Source organism: Suillus subaureus (assembly GCF_016647635.1).
Source record: "Suillus subaureus strain MN1 chromosome Unknown BJ212scaffold_3, whole genome shotgun sequence".
Classification (NCBI taxonomy): Eukaryota; Fungi; Basidiomycota; class Agaricomycetes; order Boletales; family Suillaceae; genus Suillus; species Suillus subaureus.
Window position 1 is genome coordinate 1,333,333 of NW_024538559.1, and position 21,770 is coordinate 1,355,102.

Consider the following 21,770-nt stretch of genomic DNA (forward strand, 5'->3'; position numbering starts at 1 on the left):
CTTCCTTGTGTTTTACCTTTAGACCATTTCTTCTCTGAAGACATTGATTCCCTTTCTTTGATGACCATCCACCGCAGTGCAGACCTGGCATCTAGCTATGCCCATACCATTGCAGCCCCTGCTGAAGAAACCACCAAATGTTCCATCATTTATCATATGACCAAGATCAAAGCACTTGCCGCAGACAGACTTATAGAAAAAGGGTTCAAGCAAGCTCTCACCCCAGATATGGTCAAACTGGAACACTCCATTTCCACTGAACCCCTTTGTTTCACTACCCAAGAAGTCCCCAAATCCTCGTCAGAATCTTCCGATGATGACACTCCTGTCCCTGCTCCTTCTCAGCTCACAGTTCACTCCACAGGAAACCCACGCCATGCTCGTGGTAACAAAAGAAACACTGTTGCCTTTGGAATAGGCCTCTCTCGTCCCATTATACCATCCCCTGCACCACCCATTATCATTGATGAAGACAAACCTGTGTCTTCTTCTGATTCTCATGCTCCTTCTGAGGAGACTTACTGAGACCGAAACAGTATCGATTATTCCACCATTACTTGTCGTTACTGCCAGCAAGAAGGACATCATCAGGTCCATTGCCCTCGCTACTTCTGCTGAGAATGCCACCACCATGCTCCTAAGCACCTTACCGCCTACTGTCCCACTCTTCGTGGACGTCGTATTATCAACGCCAAACCTGGCTCATGGGCCTTCCACCATCAGCTTAAGATCTACGAAAACAGAAAAGATCTTGAACAAGAGGAGCATGAGAAGCAGTTTGCAAGAGATGCTGACTTCAACCCTAACAACTATCAGAATCTCAGTGATTAAAGTCAGTGACTTTAGACATTGACAGGGGGGTAATGTTACAGTGCCCCACTCTTTTTCTCATCATCACTGCAGACTCCTATATGGCTGTACTTCTAATGCTTCCTTTTCACTGTGCTGTTTCCTCATGGTCTCCCTTATCTCTGACTCATACCTTGTTTTCCCATGAACCTTCCTTTCTCAGTAGTCATTACCCTTTGCCCAGCTTGGTCTGTGCACGATTTCCTTATGTATATAAACCCTAGTTACTACTTGTATTTTCTCTAACTTGAATCTACTTGGTTCTCCTTGATACTTGAACTCTAGCTCCTTGGGAAGGAGGCTAGCCATTGTCCCATTTGAATCTTAGATCCTGCGGGAGTCTAAGTGATTGCTCCTGAGGGAGGCATTGACTCGATAAGGCTTAGTCCTTGATCAACCTTGATCTTGATTCCTTTATTGGAACGACACTCTATCCGAGTTCATAACACATTCGCATTGCTCACAGACCCCCATGTGTACTTTCATTTTCTCGCTGTCATTTGCTACTGCGTTGTACTACTGACCTACTCATAGATCACTCATTTCCCCATTTTGTTGTTTGCTCTTGATTACCTGCATTCACAGACATAGGCTTGGAACTGTTGTACCTCACTGCTTTGTACTACCACTAATTCAATGCATTACATGGTTATATCTGAATGCAATTGCAATGTCTGATGAATCTGAATGAAATTCAAATGCATTATGTACATAGCAATGTTTGATATATCGGTACACTAGCCTAATGCCAGACTACAATCATATAGCAGTTACCATGTAGGAATTGAGTTTCCTAACATTGCCCGACATTGAGACCTTGCGCCGGATATATATAACAGATATAGTAGCTCCGACATGGCCATATATAGCCATGTCTGAGTTGTGTAATTTTGGTGATGATCGTCTCAAAGTTCAAACCCTGAACGTTCAACGTTCTGAACCTCGAACGTAAACCAATTGCAGGCTTGCACGCCTTCAAGTCGCCCTTGTTTCATGCCTCCAATGGCAAATATGGGACTGGTCCAACAGACTTATCACGTCGAAAGACCGTGTGATTAGCGTACGTCACGGCAAATACCATCCACACCTACATGCATCTTCTCATCACTGATTATCGTCACAATGCTAAACAGGTTCCATGCTGATCCTGATTCTCAATCCAGCGCTAATAATTGGCATAAAATATAAATATCTGTGCTAGCCGTGTACATCCTTCCCTTCCCAACTGCATCGTCAAGTATTTGCTGCGCGCGACAGTTGAGATGCGTCTCGATGCAGCCTTTGGAGTGGTCACAGATCTACGTATTTTCCTTGTCGGTGGCCTCTTGCCTACGATTCTCGCAATCTGGCGTGCTCCCTCGCTACTCTTCCAACCAATTGAAATCTCCCGCATTTTCATGTCTCATGTATGGGATCTCTATGGTAATAGCGTCGACGAAGCCGGAAGGGACGTCAAAAAAGGGCTCATCACTCCGCACGCCTATGGTGTTGTGCTAGAGCTCGGTGCAGGTCTGTGTCTTCCTCCACCGAAATAATGATCTGTTCATGCAAAAGACAGGACACGGCCACACTGTCAACTACCTGGACCATTCGCGTGTTGCAAAATACGTAGCTGTAGAGCCTAACGTGCATATGCATGCTGAGCTGCGCCGTACTGCCTCTGCTGCTGGATACAGCGAAGATGCTGGAACGCTCCTCATCCTCCCATGCGGTGCTGAAAACATCTCTAGCATCCTTTCCTATCTTCCTACGCCACACCCGCCTGTAGACACGCTCATATCTGTCCTCACTATCTGCTCCATCCCCTCGCCGCAATCCACCATCTCCGCATTGGTCACGGAGGTGCTGAAACCTGGGGGGCAGATGTTGTTCTATGAACACGTGCTTAGCGACAGGAAGGATGTTGTATGGTGGCAGCGTTTTTGGACGCCGTTGTGGAGTATCTTTTCTGATGGATGTCATTTGGATCGCCCGTCTCATCGGTGGATTGAGGATGTGGGTGGATGGGTGCAGGGAGAAGGAGGTACTTGGGGAAAGGAAGGAGAAAGTGAAGAACATCTGTTTTGGCACCGAGTTGGGAGATTTGTTAAGGCGTGAGTAGATACATGTCACTCTTGTCCTTCACAATCAGTGTAGCGCCGCCTTTCAACAACTCTTGTTAGCGAGTGTTAGTTTCAAATTAGGGTTTAATATTTATTCACTCGCTAGTAGCTACGCGGATCATTTTGTTGAAGCAAACAATCGACGTATACCACGTACGTTCAATATTCAATGATGCTCAACGTTCAACAGCGGAGTATTTCCGATACGCGCTGCATAGTTCATTTAACGGTTCGACATCTCTTGATACCGTTTACTCCCGGTCAACCATAACGCATCGAATACATCCACGATGATCTGCAGTGCATCAATCATCGATGTCTTCCTGGGCCGTGAAAAGATTGAAGCACCGTCTGCATGTTGTATACTAGCGCGAGGTTCAAGAGAAGAGACGTTCAAGAAAGATGAAGAAGAGTCACGAATGACTACCTGAATGCCACGTCCTCGTATTCTTTTCCTGCAAAGTTCAAATTCTACGACACATATCTTCGCCTCTCTCAACAGTTTCAGCAAATCAGTTCTCTACATCGTCATTGAAGACTGGGGCATCGAGCCCCTCATCGAGCCCCCAATTACGATATTGGAACTACAGGACTGTGCGCCATCTTTTCCGGCCCACTTCTTGTCCTCTTCCGCCCTCCAAATGCACCCGCATGGCCCTCTGAATGCTTCAAACCGTACTTGTCCTGAGTTGTTCTCTAGATCTCTGGCCCGCGCGGCACATCTAATCCGCCAAACATGCCTCCAACCATCTTTCCTGGCACCTTCTTTCTCTGTGGAGCATTGGCTCACCACCAACCTGGACTGCCTGGCTTACTACTATTCAGTTCATGCCATATTGCTGACACTAGCCTACAACAACTCCTTCAGACTCCTACTGCTCGTACCATGTTACGCGAGAAACTTTCCGGCGAAAACATACATATTAACACTCAGACTCCTCGGGAAATATCGAGGAGTAACAACGCTCACCTGGTGGCACTATCAGTTCTCACCTGCGGGACGCGCTGCTTGTCGTCGCTTCGCAGCAAGTGGGGCATTTGCAGCCTGCCACATATACGAACTCGTCTGTCGATCACATTCGTAAATGAACGCGTTCCCGTCGTTAACATTCATGTCCTGTGAACACCCATAGCCACCTGCAAACAACCGTAAGTATATTGTCAATTATCCACACATCCTGGAACATATGACTCTATAGAACGAGCATTTACCGTGAGTGTCGCAGGATTGGCCGGTAGGGTTGTATGCGGTAACGATGCTAGCCATCACTGCGGCAGACATAATCATAGTGCTGAAAAAGATTTCCATGTTTGTGATGCATGAGAGGGCAAAAGCTCGATAACTTTTTTTGGTCGAATCTAAAGCTGGTACTGGCCCCTCGAATTGAATCCTTCATCTGGGTCCTCACTTGGGTCTGTCTTCGATATGAAAGTGGCAAGCTGCCCACAAGGGACGGACCACTTGATGAATGGTTGACAGTGGATGCCATGGGGAAAAAACCAGCTATCTGGGAACAGTGGATGAAATATGTCCAACGCCATTGCACGAAGGAAACTTCAAAATCGCTATGCATTTCTTAGAGGTGATTCACAAATATACAGGCCCATTCGCGTTCGCTCCGGCAGACGATGAGGAAGTATTCTTGATATGGCTCCAGAACCATATTCCAGCGCTTTTGCGTGAAGGCAATATCTTTTCTGGTCAGTAGGGTAGGTATACTTGCAGTTGAAGCAGCGTGCCTCCGAAATTTGGTGTTACATACCATCGTGTAGATTCAGTGTAGAATGAACATCATGCTCGGTGCCATCCTTGCTTCTGTATTTGCGTGTTCAAACATTCAAGTCCTTTCCAACCTCGTGTAGTAATCGGTACCAGGCTGTGAGCACACCTTTGCTCAAGTGGACACTGCAGCACACTGGCGTACGATATCCCCACAGACATTGACACCACTAAAGCTTTTGACCCTAGCTTTTGATCCTAGAACGAGTGTCGGCCTTTGTCAGGACTCGCCAATTGCAGGCAGTTGCAATCAGCAACAGATCAGTAATTGTTACGCCTCAGGGCTGTTCGTGCTCCACTATTGGAGAGCAACCTGGTAGCATGCAGTCAGCACTGCTAATCGGTAAAGATGGAACATTGGAAGTTCGTAAGAGAAAGCAAGGACTGCTACCGACCGAGTCACGGGACTGGAGGGAGAGAATTTCTATATTTGTATACCGCTTACAAACAAAGGGAACTGTTAGTAAGAGTATACGGTTGTGTTGGAGGTTTGATCAAGTATCACGGCACTTGGGAACTCTGATGGAGTCGATAATATGGAATGAAACCGTACTTATGATGTATAGTTGTTGATAATCGACTGCAAGATAGCTGTGATGAATATTCCACTAGAATGAAACATTGAAGTATATCTCCCCGCGTTACGAACAAGCCCAGCTGGGACGTCCATGCATGTGCATGATGATCGGATCACGATCACTTTCAGAGACCTCAGTGCCACGCCTGCGCGGCACGTCTAACCGCTGGGAATTTCCAATCCTCGTGTAATATGGTCCGTCCCCTGAGTAATTTTTGGCAAGGTATCCGGTGGCTGTACAGGACGCGTCGTGGTTCATTATATCACATGCCTTGTCTGAGTCACATTCGATCGAGTAAAATCTGCAGCTGTTTATGTGATGGGAGGGTCAGCTCGGCCAAATTATCAGTGTCGACTGAGGTTCAAGAGTCGACTCTCATATTTGCACCCTATTCCGAATCGGATGCAAGGACCCCCGTATCCTTTTGACGTTCATAAGGCGGCGCACGATCTAAAGACCGAAATATTGAACGGCTCACACAAAAAAAGAGCGGGTATATACATATATCATTGTATCATGACAAGACCACTGCTTTGATACATTATCCCTCCGCGTCCATCGCCTCGGATAGGTCATGTGGAGGGGTACGCAGCATTTCAAGATCAGTCCTCTTGCCCCGTATGCATCTCGGCTGTTGAATGTTGCGTCTATCGGTATTACTGTTTTGATAGGAATGCCGTGCAAGGTAACCTGTCGTAGCCCGTCCTACGTCGGACATGAAATGTAGGGATGCATCGTTGTCTGAGGCATGCTGTGGACTGCAATATAAAAGCGAGAGGAAAGTGTTAGATTTCCACTCAACTCAACAGAAGATAAATCATCTTAGCACTCTCCGCCCTACAAACATGAAATTCATCTCACTCACTTCTATGATCGTGTCTGTTGCGGTAATGGCTGGCGTAGCCACCGCGTACAACCCTATCGGCGAGTCTTGCGACACCCCAGGTGAGTGCTCTTGCCATTGATAATGTGTTTCGGTATGTGGGGATACTTGACGATGTACTTACGGTTACTTGCAGGTGGTTATGGGTGCTCACAGGATGCGAGTGTTAACGGCGGGAACGCGTTCATCTACGAATGTGCATCGACAGATGAGTTCGTATATGTTGCAGGCTGCGGTTGCCCCACTTGCTGTGAAGCGACGACCAGCGGTGCATACTGCACGTAAAAGCAAGAGGTGAGCATTGATTGCCTCGGTACCTCTTAAATATGAATGCTGATGTTGCTTTTGCAACAGAGGTTGTGCGTGGAATAATACATGAGAGAGATAGTGCTAGAGTCTGGTCAATAGATACGTCGGGTCTGAAACCAAGTGCTGTGTAATGTCGTGATTTAAGGCGTGATTTCCAGTGGAATTGTCGCCGATCCCAATTCGTCGTTCCTAAATGGGCGGTCAAGGATACTCACTGAAGTGCATGAGAAGGCGTTGTCAATCTGCCGTAACAGTGTTCAGCGCGGATGCCAAAGAATAAACGAGCCCTTTCCGTTAGACATTGATGGATAGGAGAAAGAGATGATACGATAGAACATACAATGCGGTGCATGTCCTGTTGAGCCCGCGGTCTGAGCTACACGATAGATGCATGTCACTGTGCTTCGTCGCCAAACAGGGTGCCAAGAAAGGAACGTACGAGAAGGACAACAGTAGCGATAACAAGAAGGCTAGCTGCCCTCGTCTGGAAGCACACAACGTGGCTATACAATTGAGCATGATGAGTGATAGATGGTGTGGGAATGAGATAGTCTCCTAGGTGGATGATAAGCCTAAGTTTGTGTTTGATGCCCCAAGTGCGAATTCGCACGCCGGATCTCATTAAGGCAGAAGAGGAGGGCCGACTTGATCGAGCATGCTGGCTTGTTATGATTTGAGCCTTGCAAGCCCAACAACCCCATTTCCGTCTCCTCAAGGCGACTTATCTTGACTCACCATAATTGGAAGATTACATGTACAGCCGCCGCAACCGGGATTCACCGCGCTTACGTAGACCAAGTTGATATAAACCCGATGGTGAAACGGAAAGGCAAGTGAAACCAAGTCAGTTTTGCCATGCGCGGACTGACAACAGTAACCCTTGCTCTCCTCGGCCTCGCTGCTGCAATTCCCGAACCGCAGCGTCGCAAGTCTCTCTCTTTTGGTCCTGTTCTCCCTCATGCCCGCTTCGATAGTAGTGCTCACCAGCCTGTACCCGCTGTACTATTCTCTACTCAAAACAGAGTGAGGGTAGATCCTTACGAAGTAGCCAAGACATTCCTTGACTCTATCGTAGACCACGACGACGGTGTGAGCTACATTATCCGCAGCGATAGTTATACAGATCGTGCGACCGGTGTGACCCACGTCTATGCACGCCAAATCATTCAAGGTGTCCAGGTGGCCGACGGAAATGTGAATTTGAACATCAAAGACGGCGTTGTCTTGAGTTACGGCAACTCAGTGCGTATACGTATTAGATGACGCGTCAAGCGCTAACACTCACCGTGTAGTTTTACCCCGGTCCGACTCCCGCATCACACACCCGTGGTGCACACCCCCACGCAGAATATTGCGCACAACTCGATTCCGCTCGTTCCCCCCGGTCAGACCAAATACACCTTGACGGTGCACACCTAGAGCTAGAGCACATCCACTCCTCCAACTGCGCAGCTCTCCCTAACATCCACTCCATCTCAACCCCCTCCTTCGATAACCATGTTCCAAGTCCACAGGATGCACCTCGTGCACTTCTTACTTTCCTTCTTGCAGCTGCCCCATCCCCCGCTCTCACACAGGACATCCATGCCCGTTTCGATGACTATTTGGCGAGCATGACTATGGCTCACATGTCCGGCTTCCTCCCTAACGAGGCCGAGCAACTCACCATCGCTGGTGCACCTGGAACCATTGGCGAGGTCAAGGCCTCCGTCGTTTGGGTCCAGGTACCCTCTGAAGATGGCACCGTGCATCTCGAGCTCGTACATCGCGTTAGTACTCATTCTCCTGTTTTCTCACCCAATATTGACCATCGCACAGTTCGAAGTCGAGATGGAGAACAACTGGTATGAGGCCACAGTCTCTGCATCTCTTCCCCACCGTATTGTGTCCGTCGTCGACTGGGCCAGTGATAGCCCCATGCCTCTTTACTCCCCCGAATCTCACTCCGAGGATGCTCAACTTCCTCCCCTCTCCTCATTCTTCCCTGCAGACTGTTCCACCAAGAAGGTTGGTGGTCGCTTTAGGAAGGGCAAGGCTGTGGCAGATCTTCGCAAGAGCAAGGCTGCCAAGGAGGCCGCCAAGTGGCTCAGCGGCCCTACCATTCCTATCTTCCCCACAGCATATTACAACGTCTTCCCGTGGGGCACCAACGACCCTGTTGAGGCTGTGGAAAGGAAGGTGATGAGTGAGGCAGATGGTAAATTTCGCTACGTCCCCCTCGTGATCCAAACTTCAACTTACACCTCCTAGCACCTGCAGATTTCCTCCCCCTCTCTTACGGTCGCGTCCTCTCCTCTGAGCTGGGTGACAAGCTCGCAAGTCCGGCAGGGTGGCACGCCCTGCCGTGGGGTGTAGACCCTAGCGTTGGTGAAGACGACAAGGCTGCACTTCGTGCGCAAGGTTCGTCATACTCTAGTTGATCTTTTCGTACTGTAGACCTCATGTGGAACGGTAGGCGAGTTCTGGCGCACGACAAACACCACGTGGGGCAACAACGTCTTTGCGCATGAGAACTGGGACGGGCGGAACTCATGGATATCTAACCGCCGCCCAGAAGGAAGGTCCGTGGGTGGTGAGTACTTGCGCAGCTTGTTTCTAGTTTTCGTTTTTATGATGGCTGTCTGTTAGGAGATGCGAACGAGCTCCCAGCCGTCCACTACAACTACACCTACTCCCCGACCCCGAAGGACAACACAGAGGAGAACATGGCTGATGCACGCGCCCACATCGACGCAACGGTGACTCAACTCTTCTACACAAGCAACCTGTTCCACGACTTGACCTACCGGTCCGTTTTACTCGCGTTTACGTCTTATTTTCCCATGTGACGAATTGTGACAGGTACGGCTTCACCGAAGAGGCTGGGAACTTCCAACAGTACAACTTTGGGCGTGGCGGTGAGGAATCAGACGCTGTGATCACGAATGCACAGGACGGCAGTGGGTTCAACAATGCTAATTTCATGACGCCTCCCGATGGCCAGAATGGGTGGGTTGTTGTTTTCCTTCCTTGCTCTGATCAATACTTATGCTTTGTGAACCAGCCGATGCCGAATGTACCTCTGGAACACAGCTAACCCCTACCGCGATGGTGACATGGAAGCTGGTATTGTTATCCATGAGCTTTCTCATGGTCTCAGCACGCGCTTGACGGGTGGTCCCAAGAACAGTGGATGTCTTGGTTGGGGTGAGGCTGGCGGTATGGGAGAGGGCTGGGGTGGTAAGTCGCTTCAATGTCAATTGGACGCCTAAGAACTAAACAAACTCACCGTCTACAGACTTCATTGCCACGACCATTCGTAGTACTGCCACTTATCAGGACTACCCCATGGGCGCATGGGCCGCCAACCGGGCAGGGGGTATCCGGAACTACCCGTACAGTCTTGACAAATCGGTGAACCCAAGCACGTACAAGACCCTAGACAAGCCCGGATACTGGGGCGTGCACGCAATCGGGGAGGTCTGGGCACAGATCCTATGGGTGGTCGAGCAAAGGCTGATCGCCAAGCACGGGTTCACGGATAATCTGTTCCCTCCTCCACACGATGCTAACTTCGCCGACTATACTGCTTTCTACCGTGCCGACAAGCCTTTCGTCCCGAAGCACGGTAACTCGCTGTTGATACAGCTCGTATTGAACGGGATGAAGCTGCAGCCATGTAGCCCATCGTTCTTCGATGCGCGTGATGCGATCGTGCAGGCTGATCAAGTACTTACGGGTGGAGAGAACTTCTGTGATATCTGGGTGGGCTTTGCCGAGCGTGGGTTGGGTATTGATGCCAACGTTAAGGGGCGTACGCCATGGGGTGGAGGTGTTAGGGAAGATGTAAGTTCCTTTGACCGAGTTGCGGATCTGTGCTGACGCACAATTATTTCGTAGGGCCACAAAGTCCCAGTTGCATGTCAAAGCGAGGCCGAACCCTCGCCCTCACCTGAACCAATTCCTGATGACCCAGAGGATGACTGTGGTGTATTTGGATGCTGGTGGAAGCTGTGAGCGTGGACGTTTTAATATTCCGAACATCATAATATCCATATACACGATTGGAGACGCACGGCTAGATGGTGGTGATATCCAAACTCTGGATAGAATATATCCGTATCCTGCTCGTGTAGATGCCAGGTAATCATGCGCTAGTTTTATTTTGGTTTGGGATATTTCTGTTGCGGCCGCGGTTGCGCATAGTTTTTGTATGATAGTGATAATTGCGTATAGTTGATATATCATGGATTGCAATGCGACGTGCTTGATATTGAGTATAATTGGTTCAGTAACTTAAGCTTAAGATTCACCTGAGGCCGTTCCACGTGAGAGGAGGCTGCAGGGAGGTAGGGCACTGAGAAAGATGCGTTAGGAGAGTAATAATATACCCGTGCTCGAGGGCGCAAGCAAACACCCGACGCCAGGACCATACCGTGAACGGGGACCTTTCACTGCAGCTATTCGGAATGATTTTATGATTTACATAAACACTCAAGCTTGGCAAGTCCAATACTATTCGTAATGGCAAATACCCCCAACACCAGCTGGCCAGCTGATGAGCCAGACATACCTTCAAAGAGTCTCAGTGCGCGCAAACTATAAATAGATATTCTTCACTCGTTATGATTAAGTAATCCCACTTATAGTACGAACGTGAGTATCTCGCGAGAACACGATGTCAACAACTTTCATTTGACCACATATGTGATAGATAATAGCCAAATGAAATAGAGCGCGACCCCTCGGGCACGGAGTACTGTCAAATTTCAATTATTCTTATCATCAGACCACTCGCCCGGCGCTCGGTCACTTTCACTCATCTATAGTCTGGAGAGTCAGAGATCACGAGCAGTACTGCGGAGATCATTCCAGTAATTCCGCAGTCTCTTCTTCTCAGAATTCGGTTTCGGGAACATATCCGACTCTAGAAGCAACATACCGCAGCATGAATGACGCGAGAGTCCGATGGAGCTGGGATGTGGGGTGGCTCAACTAAATTGGAATGTCTTACGTGGATATCATGGCGTTTGACTGGAAGAGGATTGTATTAAAGATGCTACGCTTGTGATGCGGCTGGCAGGGGGGCGTCAGCGCTAGATGTGATTTGATAGGTCCCTTTCAACTTGAAACAGGTTCAAACACAGCGTTCAACGTTCAACGTTCTGGCAGGTGTCCTGGCGTACGACATGCAGGGTCACTGACTCGGGCAGGCGGGCCTGGACCCTCGCAATGTTATGTCATCAGTTGACAGGCTCAAACATATCACGATGGTAGTCATTGAGTGTGGACACCATCGAAAATGATCTGAATGACTGCATCAAGCAAATATGATGCCGCGTCGAGAAGAAGATAGGACAATACAATTTAGAGAGCAGAATGTTATACATAGAAACTTACGATGATCGGATAACGGCATACCCCTCAGATAATTCTGTCAGTATTACTCGGGTCCGCCCACCAGTTTCTGATGTAAAACTCAACCTTGGGAAGATGTTTTTTGGGGGCGGAACCGAGGCCAAATTCATGTTCGAGGGTCACTCCACCACGAGATTTTGGGTTGAAATTTTTGAGTGATGTTGTGTACCACTGTGGGGTCAAGAACGTAATTTGTGAGGAAAAAAAATAATCTATCTTTGGCAGCCAAGTGTGCTTTGTCCGCCACCATTTCAAAGTGTTCAATCCGAAAGGACATCTGTGGGACTAGAACCGATGTAGATTATTTCGGTTCACTGGGCACATCCTGTGTACACGGGGAAACGAAATACCAAGATTACATGGGGGATATAAAATGGAACCACGCCCGCTGTCCTTTTTAATTCAGACCAAACTCTACCCCCTCTCTATCATAATGCGAAATCTACCCATCGAAATCATCAACGTCGTCGTTGAGAATGTTTCTTCCATGACCGATCTTCTCCAGCTACGCTGTTTAAACCAGGCGTATCGAGATCTTGTCACCCCCATCGCATTCACCAAACTTCACATCAAAAACAGCATCCAGAGTGCACAAAACTTCCAGCAGATCATCGCTGCTACCCACCTTGCTACCCATGTTCGGGAAGTTGTCTATGATTCTCGTGATGATGAATGTTTCCAATTTCCCCAGGAAAACATTGGTGAGTTCCGTTTCCCCTTGTCTATGCATAGGAGCTAATTGTGGCACGTTCCTGCAGAAGTCGAAGATATGCTTGAAGTTGCCGAGCTTGAAGAAGCCTTGACCGAAGCTTTCTGTGCAATCGATGCACTCCCCAGACTTGAATGCGTCACCGCGAGTTTCTGGCCATCATTTATCTCCCAGTCTGGGAAGGAAATTCGCGAGAGCCCTTTCTGGTTCACGAATCGGCAGCTCACGGTTACTCATGCTATATACCACGCTATGAAGACATCTCGCATGACATCCCTTTCTCTCAACAATGTGGTCATGATGCCTCCTTCACGCTATGATTTTGTCTCTTCCCTTACGAACTCGCCCCTGTCTCATCTTTCATTATCTGTCGTGCCGAACGCCGATATCAGTGCCTGGTCGGGCTCAAAGGACATTAATGGATCACTTGGCGCACTCCTGCCCCTTTCTAATACCACGCTCAAATCGCTGGCGCTGCGCAGCCCTCAGGGCCCATACCACAGCTTAGAAACCAAGCTTTCTTCATTTCACTATCCATCACTCGAATCACTCGTGCTTGAAAATACCATCTTTGATCAAACGCCCTCTCCTGATGGCGTCGAAGAATTTGTTATCCGCCAAAAGAGTGGCTTGCGTCACCTAGAGCTACGATCATGCGCAAGCTATGTAGCAAGCCCATCATTCGATGCCAGGCTGTGGTCGAGCATCTGGCAACGATGGGCAACTGAGCTCACCAGTTTGAGAGAGCTTGTCGTGGACGGCGACAGTGGATATGTTGTCCTCAATGCTGACTGGGGTTACGTCACTTATAAGCCGATCAGCACCATAGCAGCTGAGAGCGACTCGTCGAGCTTGGAGATGTTCCGGGATGCAATAGCATCCGCTTGTACGGTTGTGGCATGAACTTGTGGTGGCATCATTGTTTTACTTCTTTAGGCGATCTCGGACTTGTATACCATTTGCATAGAACAATCTTGTATATCTACATACTGTGAACACGGATCCTGCGGAAAGAATTTGTGTTGACGCCATCATTGCGCACTCCCGTAGTAAGATGACCAGGAATGTACGTTTCAAGTTTGTTGTTTGGAGTCTGATTATCTTTGTCAAGGCCACGAGTCCGCCCGGACTCCCACACTGTACCACGGAGTGGTATCCAATGGAAGGTCTTGCACCTTTTTGTCCATCAAACAACGTGGACACACGTCTCCGTTACAACTTTGTCAAGAAGGTTTTTCTTTCCTTTTCTGACACGAGCACGAACCCGTGCCTTTGGCACCGCTGCATGCTTGAGGCCACGAGGATGCCACGCGAGGTTGAGGCTGTGCCGCTATCCCCGACTCCAATCGACAAAACACTTGCACACGACATGATTGAATATCCAAAGTCAATATACAGCGTGGCACTCGTGTTCCCCTCATCAGGTCTGTTTCATTCTAATAATACGACATCTCATTCCCCATCCTGACGTGTCAGCCAAGCTATCCCCACAATTAATATTTCGAGACTTGCTGATAAGGGGTTATTATTCTGTAAGTGTGATGCGTTCGAATTCATTCATGATTTATAGATAGCTCAAGATCATTCATTCTTCAGCGCCAGCAGTGGGCTATACCATAACGGATTTTGAAATCTGTTGAGTAGACAAGAGATTTAGTAACGGCATGTTCGAAACTTGCCTACCAATTTTTATATTCACTCACCTTGGAGGTCCGTCTTATCGATTCCAAGTGAAGTTGGCGTAACAGATTCAAAATCTGTTCGTCATCCGGTATACTTAGTGCAAGTTCGAAACTTGCCTCCAACAAATCCCTCCAACAGAAAGATAGTCGTGGAGCCTTCTTTATGATCGCATCTTGGATAAGGTCTGTCTCGACCAGTCATAACTAAGGAGTAACAGCCTGAGATTAATTTGTTCTCGACCGAGAGCTTCTTTATTTATAGTGGTCGCTGAGTGCGGGGATTGGTGCTGCGCACCGCCGCGATATGAGACTCCGTTCTCTTACATTCGAGATACTTTTCGTGCGTGTTGTAATTCCCTAGGTTATAATCGGTTATCGCCGCGGCTGCGACGTCACGGCCTAGGCTACCGGAGGATTCAGCTTGCCCCGGACTACACATTCAAAGAGCGGGGAGACAAAGTAGTTAGATCGATCATCGTGCGCACTTTGATCCCGATCAACACGTGGCATATTCAAGAAGATCGTCGACCACTCCGAAGCTCGCACTTCAAATCAACAACTGCGCGTGCAATAGGTGGGTCATGCTATTTGTGTAGATAGTTAGTGTTTAAGTATACGCAATACGTGTAGGAGAGATAGACAAAGATCAAGATCCAAGATATGCCAGCCTGCATGATAGTACACAATCCCGGCTTTTAGAGAACATATGAAAGCTGCTATGCTCCATGAGGTGGGGGAACAGGGAATAAACCAAAGAAGCAAGGGGAAGCAGCATGTCGTGCCAGACGCACCAGACGCAAAGGAAAGCGAATAAACGATTCTTAGAAACAATAGACGTCGACTGGGATATGGTATAAGTCGGTAAAAGGAGAAACATATAGAAGAGGGAAAAAAGCAGAGTGAGGAACGCCAAAGACGGAATATAAACAATAGTCGACCAATAAGTATAATTTTTACTTTTGCGCCACAAATCAAGATAGTGAAGGAGACGGAGGTCGCCAGTAAGCGAGGAGGGGTATCCGACAGCCAGTAGATAGTCTATAAATCACATACAATCTATGTTCGAAAAAGCATCATCCTTTCGGACTGTTGCATTTTGAACGAGGGTATATCTTCATTGTTGCGCGACCATGATAGGGACAGCTTCAGCCGAGACAGCAGGATAGTTGATCTGCATTTGTGCTTGTAGAGCCTGCTGCTGGCGCAAGTACTGCTGCTGTGCGGACGAGTAAAACATCTGTTGCTGATATTGCTGGGCATACGTCGATGTCATGTGTCCGCTTACTGGTGTCGAGGTTCCGCTCGTCACCGGTGTTGAATGTCGTGAGCTTGCATTACTACTTCGTCCATGGGCATGTTGTAGACATTCATGCTGTCCACTGGCAAGGAGAGCCAAGCCAATTGTACCATGGTCGCCCGAATGCTGGTAGTGATACCGCAAACCATTCATGTTCTTGTATCGGCGCTGGCAATCACTGACACCACAAGCAAAGGGCCGGAGTCTGCGCTCTGCCTCACGTTCGACTTCGCGCATGTCACCCTCTGTAATCCCCTGATCATCTCCAGCAGCCTCGCGGGCAGACCGCTTACTAGCCAGTAGTGCTTGTACTTGCTCGAGGTCTTTGGGTGGTGCAAAGTTGCAGCTGCCGTGAGTCATGTGATATTTGAGCCCATTAGCTTGCTTGTAGCTCTTATTGCAATTTGGCTTCGGGCAGCGGAAGGGCTTCGATAACAGTAATGATGACGCAGGGCGAGAGAGCGTAGTACTGGCACGCTGATTGGCTTGCTGTGACGTAAAACCTTTGGAAGAAGCAGGGGAATCCGAGGAGGCCGAGGAAAGGGGGGCGGCCGCAGGGGGCACGGAGTGGCATGAGGCGCTCGCTGGAGATGGCATGCGAGAGGCTGTAGGGGTGGTGACAGGGGTATTACTGGTAGAGAATACGACAGCTGGAGGAAGACAGCCGTAGGGACTACCCGGTTCACTGACAGGTGTGACAGGTGCGTGAACATCATCGCTGCCGGTTGGGGAAGGAACAGTGCCAGGCATTGATGATGAGTAGTCGGAGTACCCAGCGTAACCATTGAATGCATCGGGGGCATTTGCCACATTTGGAAGACCATTTCGAGGCGGTGGGAATGCTGAGCCGTGAACGGAGCGGGAAGGGAGCACGGTTGTCGTATCAAATGCCGACACGGGAAGATGCGGGGAGGCAGGTTTCGACTGTCCGAAGTGGTTAAACGAATGAGTAGGATACGACGATAGCGGGGTGCTGAGGGGAGTATCAGGGGGCGTTGGCGCGTTTGAACTGCCCTGATCAACATCGAGTTCCATGTCATCAGGGTCGAAACCACCTTGGTTGTAAGATTGAAGGTGCTGATGAAGGTCCGAGACGTAGGACGGAGTGGCGTGGCGATTAGACTGGGGTAGAGGGGGGACGACTGGGAACTGAGGGTGACCAAACGGGTCAAGCACGACAACGTGGACCTCCTCGAAATGCTGTAGCAGAGCATGTAGATCATCTAACTGTAGACCACAGCATGTGTAGTTACGACACTACGAGGGTGTGACCATGAGACTAGCGCAAACTACTTCGGAACGCCACGACTTACCAATTCGTCCTCCCTGTCGAGGGCACCGAGAGCGTTCAGAATTGAACCACGGTCGCTATCCATAGAAGACGACAACTTGGTACATTTGAATTCGTTAGGACTACATAGACGAAGTCAGCACCTTTGAACGGTAAGCGAAGTATGAACTGACTCCAATGGACCCAGAAGTTGACCAGGGGAACAACCGGGATAGAAACGGCTTCCAAACGAGCCAGCACGCCAGGATATTGGTGAACCTAGAAAGTAAGACCTGGCACTGTTGTTACCAGTGAATGAACCAGATGCCATGTTGAAATCAGGGTGATTAGGAGACTGGAAAGCGATAGGTTGGGATGTAGTGGCCATGGCTACGAACAGTAAGATAGAAGTAGGGAACTGCAGATGGAGGTGAAAGAGATAGATATTATAGAAGATAAAGTGGTGAAGTAGTGATGTGGTGGAAGTTGTGCGATGTGGAGGAAGAGAGGGTACTATCGGGTGACTATCGGGCAAGTCAGACGCCTATTTAGCTTGTATCATATTCATGTCAAATGCGGATCATCCATTCTACACGATTACATAACAACTTGCCTTTTTAGTCCGATCAATCAGAAACTCGGCATTTCGGCCACCACCACCCGGCCTCCTTTGTCACCGGCCTCAATTGGCGCTGACTACTTGCCGCCAACCCGGCCATGTCCACCCGCTCCTTGAGCTCAGGTTCGTTTATCCCGCAGTCCATTGTCTGATCACTACGCAGCAGATTCAGAATCTAGTGCTCATCACAAATTACCATCAAGGAACATGGCTTTCGACTACTTGCCACGATAATATTTCGATCATGACAATCATTGGCGACTCCCATCAAGACGTCCATGGCTACCTTTTCGCACTGTTATTACCACTACAAACTGCGTTGGCGGTTGAGTGAACCCTTATTACTACCTGTTACTACTGACTACACGAGGCCTCAAGTGTCTCCGTGACCGTCATCTCGATTATGTAGTTTTTCACTTGCTTGATTCGTCGCTGTCCGCTTCCCCACTTTCATGCTCAAGGTTCAACTCCGCGTTCTGAACTCAGATCCTGAGAATCCATTCTCGAACCATGGCCGAACGGTAGCAGGACGGTACATTCCCCACTAATCTTTTTTCTCCACATCCAAAGTATTTGTGGAGCGCACCCGCTCAATGACGGTACTACAATTACCTTCATCCTGACCCCATGCCCCAGAGCGCTATAGAGCCACCAATCAAGAGGTTCCTCAGCTTTTCATACGGCGATCTGTATATTCGAAGCTTCAACGGTCCCTTGCTATGCATCACTAGTACTATGCCTCTGCTCGCATCCAGTTCTGGATAATTCTGTGAGCTACCCCATTATACAAGGCACAACGTTCCATAACCCTAATTTAGACCCAGAACACTTCGAGTCTCTTCATGGACAAAGGTTACGGGATAGATCCGTCGTAACATACTTAACGGTGTTTTCACCTCATCAAGACTTTTTGTTATGACTCAGTGAGCCATGATCCATTTACGATTGTAAACACACCTATGCAAGGAATATGGACACGATTTATGTCTACTATGTAACCATCTCGATCTTTACTTCGCTTGACTAACCAAATTGCGCGCCCCGTCGCATAAAAGGCCCAGATTAAGACAGTGCTAACATTCTCGCACGACGTAACATCATGTCGTTATGCGCAAGGCTCATCTCGTAAGTACTCCTTCCATCCATCTAAGCTACGCCTATTATGCGCCTGGTCCTTCAAGCAAGTGTTATTCATGCAATCCAGCGGATCATCTACAGATCTTGTTGTGATCAATTCTATCACCTCTGCGGAGCCGAACTCTCAAAGGTCCTGAACGCACTGGTATAGTGTGGAATTCATGTCCGCATGTTCCACGGAGCATTGATTATTGCAAGTTTACCATCCGCCAAATCTCCATGAACTTTCCCCTTGTCCCCATTCCCATCAGTACAATTTCGGAACCGCATCCGGGTTCGAAGTGTCCCACTCTAACTGAGCAGAGATCCATCAGCCCGCCCCGTTCACTGATCTTGACTTTCGATTGTTCCTGCTGTCTGGCTTGTGTCTATTTTCGTGTGCAGCCGCTCTGCGGGGCATACCTACCGTCCTCCTGAATAATTGTTGTGCCGTCATCGCTACGGACCTTTCACTTTGAGATTTGAGAAGTCACTGCTCTCGGAAGCATGTATTACCTGCGATAGAACCTCCGAGCAGGCGATGGAGATGTCTTGCAGCTTGGGAAGGTGGAGCCTAAGTGACAAGCAGGACAAGGCCCCGATGGGCACGTGGAAACCTCGTTATCCAGGATTTCTCATTGTGGCTGTACCTTGCCAGTCGACTGGTAATCATACTTAGCATCAAAGCCAAGCCACAAGAATGACTTGGAGATGCGGCGAATCCGATATCCACGTACCACACACCGCTAGTATAAAACGTTGTGTGGAATGTACTTTAAGATGGCGGATGCGATCGCCACAAACACGTTCCAATCCGATAGCACTAGTTCGCCTGCGAGGGGCCTTGTCGCCTCTACAAAATACGGCACCATGTGAGTATTACAGTAGCAACATAGCCTCAATTATGCTTACATGGTGTGTACTGTGACGAGAATCATGAGATCGATCATGCTCTTACGTCGCCTCAGATTAGAATCTAACTCGATGAAAAGCTACTTTGGCTGGATAAACCCGCGATCGAGGAAGACCAAGGTACCCAAGCCTCGGACTCCAAGAACCCCGTCTGACAAGAGTCGGATTTATGCACCACTCCGAACTTCGAAGTGTCGAGTTCTGCCGTTCGAACTTCGGGCATGCTCAGCCTCAGTCTCCGATGATCTTCTTGCGCCGCAGTTCCACTCATACACTGCGGTGTAGGTGGCCCTCCACAGCCCTAATGAGATATCTCCAAAGCGCTTCGTTGAGATAAGCTTTGGGGATGATAAGGAATTAGCCCGAAACAGTTAAGTCGGGGAAGTGAGTCATGAGAGTAGCCCAGCTGGGTGGGGTCCAGCGTTAGCGCAGTCACATGAGCAGTTTATGTGGTAGCCGGTGTCGGAGTTGCATACATAATCAAGCTAAGCTGCTTGTACTGTAAGACACTTAGTTGTCATTTCAATTAGAGCCCGTAGCACGAACTTGAAATTCCATTAGTTCAGCTTTCTTATTTCCAGTTTGCTACGGTGAAACGTGTCCAGCCTCGTCAATGCCTGAGCGTTGATCTGTCACTAGCGTGGATGGCCAAATATAAACATTCACATTTCCACCAGCTATAATATCTTTACTCTCACTCCTCGTCGTCCTGATCCTGACCATGGACATAATCTCCAAGTTCGTAGAGACCGGTGTTGCGGCCATCAACCTAAGAAGTACGTCTTCCACCCCTTATATCATAGCATCCTTCACAGCCGACTTGCTTTTCAGCTCTAGCAGCATTCGCGCCTATTCTAGATGAAAGAAAGGCAGAGATAGAGAAGATAGAACGCAAGACTTTTGTATATGATGACAAGCGTCGCACCAGGAATGAGGTTTGTGACGAATCGAACCCGATGCCATGTTCGTGACCTCACACCATGCATCACTCGCAGCTTGACGTCTATTACCCGCCAAACTCGACTCTCACCAAGAGTGGGAAGACACCAATCCTATTTTTCGTCTATGGAGGTGGATACAACTCTGGATCCAAAGAATTTCCTGAACCATTTTCTATGGGATACCGCGCGCTTGGATCTTTCTTTGCGCAACACGGCTTCATCACCGTCATTCCAGACTACAGACTTGTTCCGGAGGTCAAGTTCCCGGCTTCATCCGAGGACATTCGTGATGCGGTCAATTGGGTTTGCGCCAACGTCGACGTTATTGGCGTACCCTCGATTCCCGCGCCTGATGTAGATGCTATATTTATCATGGGTCACTCGGCGGGTGACGTGCACACGAAATTGTTGAGCCTTTACCCACCGGTTTCGGGTACCGTAAATCCTCGTTTTAAAGGCGTCATCTGGTGTGCTGGAAGTTGGTTCATCGTTGACGATAAGAAAAGATTTAGGGTCGAAGTCCCCGCAGCACAGTACTTTGGTTCTCAGGAGCAACAGAGGGAGAGGGAGCCGAGGGCTCTTTGGAATGCTCTATCCGATGAACAGATCAAAGACCTCCCTGATATTCTCCTTGTCAGGGCAGAGCGAGAACCTGACTGGCTGACGCTATCGTGGGAGGAGATAATACCAGATATCGAGAAGCGGCGTGGAGAGGCGCCCCAGATGATCATTAGCAAAGGCCACAATCATATCAGCCCTAACTGGGCTCTATGTTCCGGTCAAGGAGAAGAATGGGGAGAAGAGGTTGTGAAATGGATGAAAGTTAGAATTAACTAGCCTCTACTTCCAGTTCTGAGCCAGAAGTCTTGAAGATTACTGCGTCAGAGTTGTATAATCGTACAGTTGGCAATTGTTGGATGTTGATGAATAGTTTGTCTTTTCCCTAGATCTTAGTTATTGCAGTCTGATACATATGTCGCCTCTTTATCCAGGAAGTCAATTTCACGTGACTGGCAAGACGCGTTACCAGCTTTGGCATTCTGTATTTACCACTTCGAGTTTCAACGTTCATGTCGCACCCATGGTCGAAGCGCCATGCCTCCCGCTCTCCTGCCCCAAACCTTATTCCAACTTCCCCCACGCATCGCTTTCTTCCCCCGGCGCACTATGCAGCTGCAGCGGGCGTACCTTACAATGCAAACCGAAGCCGTGCTCACGAATCGCGTCCTCCCCAACTATATACCTCGAGCACTCCGCCGCTACCATCGCAGTCCTCTCTTGCTTCTGCTTCCGATTTGCACTCTCTCCATGTCGACTACTCTACCA

General features: G+C 48.8%; 8 protein-coding genes across 8 annotated transcripts; 7 read left to right on the forward strand and 1 right to left on the reverse strand.

Moving 5' to 3' along the window:
- The first annotated feature begins 1,737 nt into the window (after positions 1-1,737).
- On the forward strand, positions 1,738-3,101 carry BJ212DRAFT_1322132 (uncharacterized protein). Its single transcript, XM_041334444.1, has 3 exons — positions 1,738-1,909; positions 1,983-2,358; positions 2,408-3,101. The coding sequence occupies exons 2-3, from the start codon at positions 2,112-2,114 to the stop codon at positions 2,944-2,946; spliced, it is 786 nt and encodes a 261-aa protein (XP_041198453.1). The 5' UTR covers positions 1,738-1,909; positions 1,983-2,111; the 3' UTR covers positions 2,947-3,101.
- Positions 3,102-3,302: 201 nt separating this feature from the next.
- Positions 3,303-4,167, forward strand: BJ212DRAFT_544330 (uncharacterized protein). The gene is made up of 3 exons (XM_041343459.1): positions 3,303-3,871; positions 3,922-4,100; positions 4,151-4,167. Exons 1-2 carry the CDS (start codon positions 3,383-3,385, stop codon positions 4,072-4,074), a joined length of 642 nt encoding a protein of 213 aa, XP_041198454.1. The 5' UTR covers positions 3,303-3,382; the 3' UTR covers positions 4,075-4,100; positions 4,151-4,167.
- A 1,513-nt stretch (positions 4,168-5,680) lies between these two features.
- BJ212DRAFT_1322145 (uncharacterized protein) lies at positions 5,681-6,788 on the forward strand. Its single transcript, XM_041334445.1, has 4 exons — positions 5,681-6,110; positions 6,175-6,254; positions 6,329-6,486; positions 6,547-6,788. Exons 2-3 carry the CDS (start codon positions 6,179-6,181, stop codon positions 6,475-6,477), a joined length of 225 nt encoding a protein of 74 aa, XP_041198455.1. The 5' UTR covers positions 5,681-6,110; positions 6,175-6,178; the 3' UTR covers positions 6,478-6,486; positions 6,547-6,788.
- Positions 6,789-7,340: 552 nt separating this feature from the next.
- Positions 7,341-10,792, forward strand: BJ212DRAFT_1322153 (Fungalysin metallopeptidase-domain-containing protein). The gene is made up of 10 exons (XM_041334446.1): positions 7,341-7,743; positions 7,794-8,270; positions 8,320-8,698; positions 8,752-8,901; positions 8,957-9,073; positions 9,130-9,289; positions 9,343-9,489; positions 9,545-9,720; positions 9,779-10,326; positions 10,381-10,792. Exons 1-10 carry the CDS (start codon positions 7,357-7,359, stop codon positions 10,495-10,497), a joined length of 2,658 nt encoding a protein of 885 aa, XP_041198456.1. The 5' UTR covers positions 7,341-7,356; the 3' UTR covers positions 10,498-10,792.
- Positions 10,793-12,120: 1,328 nt separating this feature from the next.
- Positions 12,121-13,642, forward strand: BJ212DRAFT_1322158 (uncharacterized protein). Its single transcript, XM_041334447.1, has 2 exons — positions 12,121-12,599; positions 12,657-13,642. The coding sequence occupies exons 1-2, from the start codon at positions 12,272-12,274 to the stop codon at positions 13,508-13,510; spliced, it is 1,182 nt and encodes a 393-aa protein (XP_041198457.1). The 5' UTR covers positions 12,121-12,271; the 3' UTR covers positions 13,511-13,642.
- On the forward strand, positions 13,643-14,242 carry BJ212DRAFT_1322159 (uncharacterized protein). The gene is made up of 3 exons (XM_041334448.1): positions 13,643-14,031; positions 14,089-14,139; positions 14,188-14,242. Exons 1-3 carry the CDS (start codon positions 13,662-13,664, stop codon positions 14,235-14,237), a joined length of 471 nt encoding a protein of 156 aa, XP_041198458.1. The 5' UTR covers positions 13,643-13,661; the 3' UTR covers positions 14,238-14,242.
- A 1,161-nt stretch (positions 14,243-15,403) lies between these two features.
- On the reverse strand, positions 15,404-17,244 carry BJ212DRAFT_1476028 (uncharacterized protein; the record flags this gene model as incomplete). The annotated part of the gene is made up of 3 exons (XM_041339314.1): positions 15,404-16,843; positions 16,900-16,999; positions 17,051-17,244. 3 exons carry the CDS (start codon positions 17,242-17,244, stop codon positions 15,404-15,406), a joined length of 1,734 nt encoding a protein of 577 aa, XP_041198459.1.
- A 2,769-nt stretch (positions 17,245-20,013) lies between these two features.
- BJ212DRAFT_1322170 (alpha beta hydrolase domain-containing protein) lies at positions 20,014-21,531 on the forward strand. The gene is made up of 3 exons (XM_041334449.1): positions 20,014-20,279; positions 20,335-20,438; positions 20,499-21,531. The coding sequence occupies exons 1-3, from the start codon at positions 20,225-20,227 to the stop codon at positions 21,279-21,281; spliced, it is 942 nt and encodes a 313-aa protein (XP_041198460.1). The 5' UTR covers positions 20,014-20,224; the 3' UTR covers positions 21,282-21,531.
- Positions 21,532-21,770: the final 239 nt, after the last annotated feature.